Below are 10790 nucleotides of genomic sequence, written 5' to 3'. Positions count from 1 at the left end.
GGCAATTTCAGAGCTGGGAAAGATATAGGGGGAAAAGGCAACTAAAATAATCAAGGGGTTGAAGAACCTTTTCTTAAGAGCAAAAACAAAACCGATTGACGGGATGTGGCCTGGACTACTAAAATCATGGTCAACATTAACCATAGTTAAGACAACATAACTAAAGCTGAGATGATCACTTAATTCTTGGTTTACTACGTCACAGAATAGTTAAAATCACTAGCAAGAGTGGCCAAGTCTTGAGAGTGGTTTGAGGTTTTTTTTCTGCTCTTCACTTGTGGCTCTGTAGGTTTTGGGCAGCAATGGCTCGTCAAGCATAAACCATCGCTTTGCATTGTGTGTGAAAGTACTGAGGTTTATAAACCAACTACAAACCTTGGCTAATAAGTGACCTTTAACTGCAGTTAATAAGCCACAGTTAAGCTGCTGGGCTGGGTTCACATCTAATGCTAAACCACAGTGTGCATGGGAGAGAGAGGACAGCTAAGAGAGACATGACAGACATTTACAAAATTATGATTGACACCAAGAGAGTAGATAATTTTTCCGTAATGCTAAAGCCATCAAAGGGAGTAATTCACACAAGATATAATTAATGTAACACCTTAAGTGGTAGAAACTTGGGTTTGGTTTTCAAGTGAAAGCAGAATTCTATCCCCAGTGTACTCGCTTATCCTATAGCCTGTCAAGAAGAAATAGGAGGAAGGAAAAAGCAGAAGGTTCGTTCATTTGATTTTTTTTAAAACTTAAACACCCATATGAATTTATTAAATTCAGAGTCCGTATTAGGATGTAATAATGAGAAACAGTGATTTGTTTTGTTTTGTTCTGATAATCAGCTCTCTTTATGAAACGGAGACACAACTTGGAGAAAAACTCCTTAATAACAATGTCCTAAATACCTGCACAATGGCATGGAGGTCACAATGATTACTGGTTTGAGTTTTGCTTTAAACATAGAGATTTACGGAGGGGCGGATGGGAGGGCTGGGTGAGGTGAGGTGAGGTGCGGTTTCTCTCCCATGGATACAGCACGTCACATTGAACTTCACCAACATTTCAAGCGGTTTTTCTTCCCCCGCCCCGCCAACCCACCCCAACCCTTTACTGCCACCAGGTGCTTACTGGCCCTGGAGGGCCAAAGCAACTCTGCCCAATATCCCCCGTCCCCACCCATTTGCCTTCTGTCCATTATCCAACAGTGAGAGTGTCAAGTTAAGGATTTTTAAAAATAAAAGTTAGAGCAGGTTAATCTTTTTTCTTCTCTTCTGCCGTTTTCAACGGGAGTGCTTCAGGGACACCATCCGGCAAGCCCGCTGCAGTGGCTGTAGGACTGACGCCGGCTACTCTCTCCATCGCTGCTGCAGGGGCTCCGTTGGCCGGGCCCTCTGTTATAGCCCCAGGGGCACTGTTGGCCAGCACCGCAGGGGTATCGTCCTGCTGAGCTACGCTCTGCGTCGTGGTCCGAGATACTTGGTTCTCACCACTGATCCCGAACTCATTGACACGGGTTGGATCCACTCGGTAGATCCACCTCTGGTAGAGGTAAATGAAGAAAACGACATCTGCGGGAGAAGGGGAAGAAGGAGGGAGGCAAGATGTCACAAGGGCACAGACTTTGGGGAGGTGGGAATGGGTGGCCCTTTGGCTTGGCGGTTCCCCCATCTTTGCCACAGGCACTGCTATGAGGTGGGGCTCACAGAAAAAGTCTTCTGCCATTAGCAGAAGGTATGGGGCAGGCAACTGGGAAGACACGACAAGATTGGAGCAGGAGGAGGGAAATTACCGTCTCGAAGGCAGCCTATCCTGTACATCATGGGCATTTTGATGACGAAGGCAAAGAGGTCGTCGATGAAGGTATTGAGGGCTTTGTAGGTGAGCATCCGCCATGGCAGATGGGCAACTGACTTCAGCTTGTAGTTGATGAACAGCTGAGGCGTCATGGTGATGAAGCCTGGGCAGGGGCAGGGGACAACAAAACAGGAAGGCAGGCAGAAGAAAACACAGCCAACGCTGTAGTGATTCATGGGTGAAGAGATATTCCATGCAGAGACACCCAGTTCCACTACCAGTGGAGGTGCAAGCTCTGACACCACACAGAATGCTGCTTTGGGGATCCTCTTACTACTCACCAAAAGTCAGCAGGAACCCATAGAGCATGCCGAGGACCCAGGAGTACCAGCCCTTGTGTTCCATGTACAGGAGGCTGTACACAGCGTAACAACCCAGCAACGGGAAGAGGATCCAGGAGAGATACCGGAAAGCCATCTGCAGAGGCAATTAAGACGAGTATGGATGGAATAGGAAAGTCTATGCTGGGAAATCAGAAAAGGAGGAATAGCCAGGGCTACCTGACTGGCCAGCCACCGGTACGGGCAGATGTTTGTTAGGTGTCTTCCTCTCAGGTGCCTTTTGGTCTTCACTATCCATTCTCTACCCCCCCACTGTACCCAGCTTGGATCCCGAGAGGAATGCGTTGGAAGTATCCGTTTGTATGAATCACCACCATTCAAAGGAACTCCCCTCCCTGCAATATATGTAGAAACGACCCTCCCCTGGAACAGGCCCTAAACTCACGTCATCGTAGACTTTAGTAGATGATTCTATGTATGTCGACTTGTCTTTGAAAGTTAAACGTGGAATGATCCCGGCAATTTTGTTGTCCCGATCCAGCTATCATCACAGGAGGGAAGAAAGAATGGGGAGAGGAAAGGCATTAGCGACAGGCACCGAGGTAAGAGGATCTAGTTGCCTTGAAACAAACGCGATGAGGCACACATTGAAAAGAGGGACAAAAAGGAAGACAGGTTTCTAAACGCCTTTTTGACCTGGAACTAGAAGGAGCCAACTCCACACAAGTGCCATAAGACCTACATCGGTGGTACTGTAGTCCCAGGCTATGGTCTGAAGGCACATGAGGCCAGCACCCTGGTGAAGCTAAGCAGGGTCAGGTCTGGTCAGTGTCTGGATGGGAGACCGCCTGGGAACCGTATGTATGCCACCTTGGTTTCATGAAAAAGAAAGGCAGGGTATAAATGTAATAAATAAAATAAAATAAATAAATAAATACCATGAGAAGGAATGCTGAACCTGTACTCACTCAAACTGTCCCAGAATGACCCAGATCCCTCGCTTTCTCTGAAACAGCTAGGGGGAAAAAACCCAAATTGGGGGTTTACTCAAGGTTGTGAGCATTGTGCACACGGACAGAACCAATTCTAAGATGCACCCCCCCCCAAAAAAGAGCTCTAACAAACACGGTATTGTCAAGAGTCTTTTCAAGTAACTCTCTAGCCCTAGTGCTATGCATGCAGTTAAAGTATCGAAATTTGCTCTCAGGCTGCTTTAAAAAAAGGATGCAACGAATTCACACAGTGCAGGTCTGTCAAAGGCTCTTAATCTTAATGGCTATATGGAACCCTCTGTGTTCACACACTATGCCACTGAATAACAGTTGCTGCGAAGGTCACAGTGTGGGTGGAGAAAATGTTTCTAGCCATTGCTTGTGTGCTTCTCAGAGGAATGTGGTTGGCCACTGTGGGGAAGCAGGATGCTGGAGAAGGTGGGCTGTCTGACTGATCAAGCAAGGCTTTTCTTTGGTGCTTAACAGTCAGGTTTGCACATGCACTCAAACATTTGCCATCCTTCTATCCTTCCACTGGTCAGCCACTGCCAGCTGAAGCTAGCTTTTTTTTCTTTCTTTCTCCCTAATATGTATCATTTTACACTTGCTTATACTGAACCGGTTTGAAGAAATCCTTTAGGAGGCCCTCACTACCTCATATTGTTTTAACAACCAAGCTAATTCCATGTTGTCAACAACCTGGCCGCCTCACTGCTCATCCCCAACTCTAGATCATCTACGAGCATGTTTTTAAAAACTTTTGGTGTGTGTGTGTTTCATTTTCTGCAGAGCTCTGTTTATGCAGTAGGACAAATCCTATTATTGCAAACTGCAAGGTTCTGAGGTGAGAAGGGTCACACTCCACACTCCATCTCCCCCCCCCCTTTCACTGCTCTGGCTCTTACCCTGACATCCATAACTTTGGTGATCTTCCAGAGATCAATCAAGAGCCCAATGAAGACGCTGACTTGTACCACAAAGTTAGTTTCGTTGTCCAAGATATAAAGAAGGACGACCAATGACTGGAACACTCCAAAGAATACCGAACGGACAGAGAGCCCCTCTAGGGACTGTCTGCTGTTCCAGAACTGAATATCTAAAAGGAAGATGATGAATGGTGAAGGTTAAAAGGAAAAGAATCCCACCCTCCACTCCACCCCTTCCCCAGGCTGCTGATACACTGGCCTATGACAGGGGGAGAAGAGGAACTCCAATATTTTGGAACCTACCATTTTTGAAAGCGAGGAATTCAAAAACGCTGTGTACAATGGAAACAATGATGGTCAATGCCAGCAGGTATGGATTAGTTTCTAAGAGAGCAACCTAGGAGAAAGGGGAAAGGGATCTAAGAGAGACAGGTATTTCCAGGGTGCCCCAGAAATCAACAAAATTGCAAGCATGACTAGACATGTAAAGAACTTATTTTTTAGTCTGGAACCAGGCACCTATTGCAGAATTTCCAAAATCTCAGCTTACATTTTTGGGGGTAGGGTTTCTTTTCCTTTTTTTTTTTTACTGTAAATGTTATTTTATTTTTCATACAAAGTGCTTCATTACAATCTTCCAATACCTCACCCACCCACCTCACTCCAAACTGTAAATATCCACAAAACATATACATCTATATATCCAGGGAAAGTTCTGAAAAACCAGTGTTACTCAACCATAATCATGAAGCTGAAACTTTTGCAAAAAGGGGTAGGGTTTCTAGCCCTTATCATTTCAGATTTATGGGCAATGAGAAATGAAGGCTCAAATTTTCATAGGCCTTCTTGATAGCCAGGGAATTTACAGATTTTTTAAACACACACACAAAACAAAACAAAAAAAAGATCTGCTGGACCCTGAAATGTGGCAGCAGAAGGTAGCACTGAGTATTTAATGAAACTCTGACAGAGTCAGGAGCAGGGCCCTCTTTGTCGTGGTACCCACCTAAGGGAACTTGCTCCAAAGATAAACTCACGTGGCAGGCAGCCCTCACATACCAACAGAGACCTTCTTCTTATACTGAAAGGCTTTTTAAAAAAATGATCTGAGAAGGGGAAGATAGAAACCACTGGGATTTTTTTTTTTTTTGCTATTTTTTATTTTTAGGTGTTTTACTGTGAGTTAATGTTATTTTTACATTTATACACCTTTCCTCCAAGGAGCTCAAGGTGGGGTAAATGGTTTTCCTCGTTCTCAATTTTATCCTCACAACATCCCTGTGAGGTAGGTTAGGCTGACAGAATGACTGGCCTGAGACCCCCCACTGAATTTCATGGCTGAGTGGGGATTTGAACCCTGGTCTCCCAGGTCCCAGTCTGACACTCAAACCAATACACCACACTGGCTACCAACATGCTATCTCAGCCAGTTGTGTTGCAGTGTTGGAGGCTGCTTCACTTACTTCTAAGCAGAAAAGCAGCTAAGAAAGAACAGCACAACTTGCTGTGTGGAAAATGGTCCGCCATAAAATACCCTCTCTTCCCTTTCCTTGTGCTTAGTATAATCCCATGAGGGATAATGGTATAACATATAATCCTCTATTACTCGTGAGGGGAAGAGGTGGAGCACCTCACAAGCTTTAAGGGCATCCCCGCCGTCTCCTCGCTCACCTTCACAGAGTCTTGCTCCTCATCCGACTGCTCGTACAAGTCCTCCCCCAGGAAGTTCCAGGGGGACTTGGTACTCTGAGCAGCGTAGAGCTGCCATCGCCACAGCGAAAGTGGACAGTAGGACAGGCGGAAAGGCAGCCGCTCCACCGTCTCGTTGATAGGGAAGTAGTCCTTCTGCAAGTTCCAGTAATCGTTGAAGTACAGGATAGGGTAGTAATCGCCACTCACCGCATCAAATTTCACGTCTGTAACGAGACAGCCCAAGGGATGTATGCTGTTGTACTTGGACCAGGGTGCTACCGAGGCACAGCAGAGCACAGGAGGAAAAAGAAACCTCAGTCCAACATTGCAAATGGCAGAGATTTGTCCTGCATTTTATAATTTTATGTTTTAATTATTTTAACTTACACTGCCATGGTAGCTTCTTTTTTAACGTGTTGGCTGTTTATACAACTATTCCTAGAAATAAATATTCTAAAAATAAATTTCTTCATCTTTCTTCCTGAATCACCTACCTTCTGGCTTCCCTCATATCCAGAAAAAGAACCAAACTGGACTTTGTTGTTTTCTTTGGGCTGGACTGGCACATCAAAATCTTCTAACAACCTGAAAGTTGAAATTCACCTTGCAGACTACAAAAAGTTGAATTTTTGACTTTGGAAGGCATTCTCAGGCTGTAGATTTTAGTCTTAGCTCATGTGTAAAAGGGAACATGACAGATCGGACAAGATGGGCGCTCTATTTTCCCCACCCCTTTTCTCCTGCCTCTTCCTCTGCAATTGTCTGTTGCTGCCCAAGCATCACGAGGAGTTAATTAACTGTTGTACTTACATTGGTCCAGAGGTGGAGGAACGCTGCCCTTTACCCATGGCGTGTGGTCATCCACAATGTTGATGGTCAGGTTTGGGTGCCAGTGTGAGATCACCTCCACGGGGCCATAATCTTCGGCTCTCTGCAACAAAAGCACAACTCCTGAGGTCTTCCGTGGTGGTGGTGGTGGGGACGAGGGGGAAGGTAAGAACTCTTGGGACTGGGGGGGGGGGGGGCGGGATGGTAGTTTCTATTAGGAAAAAACAGTGATCAGAAATGGCACTAAACCTCCAAATAGAGTGCTCATCATATGTTTTAATTTGGATTCCTGCACTGAGCAGGGGGTTGGACTTGATGCCCTTATGGGCCCCTTCCAACTGTACAATTCTACGATCAGTTGAAAGGTGTAAGGTATTCCCTCCTAAACTTCAGAAAACCAAGGCATTCTTATGAATTAAAACTGGAGGCACAAACCACTCTTATGCTCCAAAAACAGAGTGTGGAAAGACTAAGACAGTATTTGCTGTGCTGGTTGGGGCTGATGAGAGTTGGAGGGCACCAGGTTGGCAAATGATGAACTAAGAATTAGGGACTTTCGGGTGTAGCCTCTGAATGAGACACTGTTCTCAGCATACCTCCTCGCTTGGAGACAAGCAAGCACTAAGCTGCAATTCACTCAGAGATGCAACAGGAAGCCTGCTCTGAAGTGTTATTTGGCAGGAGTGAAGCACAGCGGTAATTAATCGCTACATCCAGTGATGCTACTGAATTAATAAAGCTAATTTATTAAAAAAGAACAAAAAGCTAAAATAAAATAAAAGAAGCTAGTCCACGGAGGTAGCTGGCATATCTTCCTCATTATCTAAGCAAAGAGGCCCTCTATAGATATTTCTTGACTGTGACGGCATCGGAGATGATGGAGTAAAGCAGGCACATTATGAGGACTAGCTCCTTGTGTATTTGGGTTTCAAAACCTGTTTCTGTTCTTGGAGTCATTTCCTTGTGTCATGGAGACCTCACCCATTATCTCATAGTCCCAGACAGCTAGACACAGGTTCTGATATTTTGTTCCAACTCTCTTGAGGAGAGAGGTTTTCAGAGAAATGCCAGATCTTTGCAGACAGGCCCACGGAGGGGCAGCTTGTTCTCTTGGGTCTCTGTATTGACTTCTCACCTTTCTTCCAAAATGCCTGAGGTGGTGTACACAAACCTCCCCCTTTTATACTCAAAACTCCCCTGCAAGCCTGAAGCACAGGGGCTGGTCCAAGGACACCCAGTACACTTTGCAGCTGAGTGGAGGTTTGAACCCAGGTCTCTACAGCCTCTGCCAGGAATGGGGAACCTACAGGCCCTCCAAATGTTGCTGGACTTCAACTCCCATCAGCCCCAGCCAGCACTGCCATTGATCAGGGATGATGGGAGTTGGAGTCCAGCAACATCCAGAGGGCCACAGCACCTCCATCCTTGGTCTGAGTGCATTATTCTAACCGCTCCAGCCTGGGGTGTGTGTGAATGATCCAATCATAGCTAGTAAAAAAGGCAGAATGACCCACGCATGCAAAGAGTGACTGGAAGGGGGCAAGGCAGAGCAATTCATCATGCAGAGACACATCAGACAACCTCCTCTGGAAATAAACACTTTAATTCAGGACAGGGAACCTATGGCCCTCTTGATGTTGTTGGACTCCAACTCCCATTGGTCCTGGGCAGCTTGGACACTGGTCAGGGCCGATGGGAGCTGCAGTCCACCACCATCTGGAGGGCCACAGGCTCCTGCTTTAATCCCTGCATTGATTTACAACTTAGAATCATAGAATAGCAGAGTTGGAAAGGCCTATAAGGCCATCGAGTCCAACCCCCTGCTCCATGCAGGAATAACTCACAGCACACGAGGATGTGTCCCAGGACACAGCTTAGGCATCATCAATGCCTTGCCCATGCCTCAGTGTTGGGCATCTTTAATAGGGTCACCACTTCTTTTTAAATGGCCAGGCTTTTTTTCATAAGGTTTGCTACTGTTCCTGATCCCTTGTGAGTTAAGTCCGGGGTATTTATCTAACTCAAAAGAATAAAAGCACAGAGTTTGTGCAAAACTGAATTGTGGCTGCCGGCAGTTTCCACATCAAACCCGGCAGCAGAACTGCTGTAGATATGTACTGTTAAGGTTTTCAAAGCAATTTTAACCCCTCTGCAGTCAGAAGGGACGGTTCATTCTCCCGCCGACACAGCCTGGAACATGTTTGGAGATGCCAAGAAAGATGCTCTCTAATTATAGCTCTGCCAGAAGTCCCGGGCTCAAAGAAGAAGCTAATGTGCTTGACACAAAAGGCTTCTGGCTAGCCTTATGTGCAGCAACATGCTTGTAAGTGTGATGCAGCTGCTGTGGCTGGACGGGTCCCAGTGTGTATTGCATTCAAAATGACACAGGTGTGACCAGCAATGCGGGAGTTTGAACAGCAATAGTGGGGGCCGAGTCAAACTATAATGTCAATCGTATACAAGAAGTGTGACATAATCATAGTGTGCTCGCTCTTGCCCTCTTCACCCCCCACCCAGCAGATGGCAGGGAGCCAGGAGCATGTCCCAGAAGGCTGTACCTCCCTCTCTCCTCGTTGCATAAGAAGAATTCATCTAGCCCAGCATCCTGTACCCAACAGTCTTCAACCAGATGCTGATGGGCAGACCACAGGCAAGCCCGGAGTAATCATTTGAAACATTTCCCCCCAATATGAACCGTAAACCCTGTTTGCAAAGAACCATTTCTCAGACCAAGCTTTAAATAAAACTCCAGCTTTTACTGTAGCGGTTTAATAGATTTCCTCCCCGCCCAGTATTATCTTTCCAGCACTATAAGTACACGAGAGCACGGTTCATGGAATTCCCCTCCACCCCTGGAGGAGGACGGCAGGTGGAAGGGTTCAGCGTATTATGAAGTGAGGAACTACAAGGAATGATGGAAATCGTTCTGCAACATTAAGTACAGTGATTGCCTGCCAATGTCAATTTATCAGAGGCTCAGCTCTGCCAGAGAGCCTTGGATTGCCAACCTTACAATCCAGGAAGGCTGACTTATGAGGGACAGAGAAGTGGTGCTAGCCAAAAGCCCCGGGGGCTGTGCCCACCATGAAGGAAAAAATGGGTGACCTTGGGGCTAAAGAAGAAGGGAATGCAGAGGGTTTGGCATAGGAAGCAATTGTTACTTTTATCATTTCGGGATCCGCTTCTGTCTCCCCTGTGAGTAGATTCTTGGTTTTCTGGAAACGTCTGCGCTTGTATTTATTTATCACTGCAAAGAAAGAGAAGGAAAGGTAAGTAGATGCAAAACCATACCTGTAGAGAAAGCTAGACGGTAGCAATGTTCTGAACACGAGTATCCAAGAACTACAAGCACCTTGTTTCAATTCAGGTTTCTAGTGTTCATGGTTGCAGGAACATATTCAAAAATGGAGCAGCAAACCCCTCCCTCCATACGCACACCTACCAGAAGGATAAGGAACATGGAGGAAAAGTCCAAACTTGTTATGCTTTTCTGTTTTTACGGGTTTGCAGTATCACTAAACTGCTCGGTTCCTTCTTTCGCCTGTCACGACTACTATTGTGTCCCAGGGTGGGGCCACAAGTTCAAAACACGCGTTGGCAGGGGGTCCAGGGTGCCAATTTGCAACCTTATTTGTACCCAGAAATAGGCAAATTGAGGCTGAACAGGTGAATGTGCTTAACTTGCTCTGAGTTTTCTGGCACAGAAATTTGAGCCTTTACGGTATGCCCACAGTGCGGATGGCAGTTAGCATTTGAGGTTTTACATAGTTTGAAAGCTTCTGGAGGAACGGGATTGGCAGACAGCCATCCTCTCTTCCATCTCTGCAAAACACGGGCTCTTGATCATGGACACCCTCTTTCCTCTTCCAAAAGTTACAACACACACACACACACACAGGCTGCTTTGTTGAAAGCTGGTGGCATTCCCACAGGGTCCCCACAACTTTTTCAAAGATGTTAACTCAACAGCTGGCAAAAACTCATCAATTTCTTTCCCAGCCTTGCAAGAAGGTTCACACAGGCCTAGTGGTCTCCATATGTCTATGCTTGCCACCAGTGCGTCATTTCATAAACTGCACTAAATAAAAATATACCAAAATGCAGAGTACATTTTCAGATAGGAGAGAATACACATCAGTACAGATCCTGAGCCATATTGAGTTCTAGTGGGGAGAGAGACCCTTCTGTAAACACAGCAAAGATGTGTTGGGAAGCTGTGA

General features: G+C 46.0%; 1 protein-coding gene across 2 annotated transcripts in view; it reads right to left on the bottom strand.

Moving 5' to 3' along the window:
* Positions 1-812: 812 nt before the first annotated feature.
* The window catches only part of CLPTM1 (CLPTM1 regulator of GABA type A receptor forward trafficking), a 33503-nt gene continuing 23525 nt past the window's right edge, over positions 813-10790 (bottom strand). For both annotated transcript variants that reach the window (XM_061598088.1, XM_061598087.1), the window contains exons 6-14: positions 9732-9817; positions 6553-6673; positions 5722-5966; positions 4354-4447; positions 4030-4220; positions 2578-2673; positions 2133-2268; positions 1787-1954; positions 813-1565 (exon numbers count right to left, since the gene is read on the bottom strand). In XM_061598088.1, the coding sequence (XP_061454072.1) occupies positions 1249-1565; positions 1787-1954; positions 2133-2268; positions 2578-2673; positions 4030-4220; positions 4354-4447; positions 5722-5966; positions 6553-6673; positions 9732-9817 (1454 nt within the window). In that variant the 3' untranslated portion in view covers positions 813-1248. The remainder of the gene's footprint in view (positions 1566-1786; positions 1955-2132; positions 2269-2577; positions 2674-4029; positions 4221-4353; positions 4448-5721; positions 5967-6552; positions 6674-9731; positions 9818-10790) is intronic.

Source organism: Rhineura floridana, chromosome 15 (assembly GCF_030035675.1).
Source record: "Rhineura floridana isolate rRhiFlo1 chromosome 15, rRhiFlo1.hap2, whole genome shotgun sequence".
NCBI lineage: Eukaryota > Metazoa > Chordata > Lepidosauria > Squamata > Rhineuridae > Rhineura > Rhineura floridana.
This window is presented reverse-complemented; position numbering and strand designations above follow the sequence as displayed.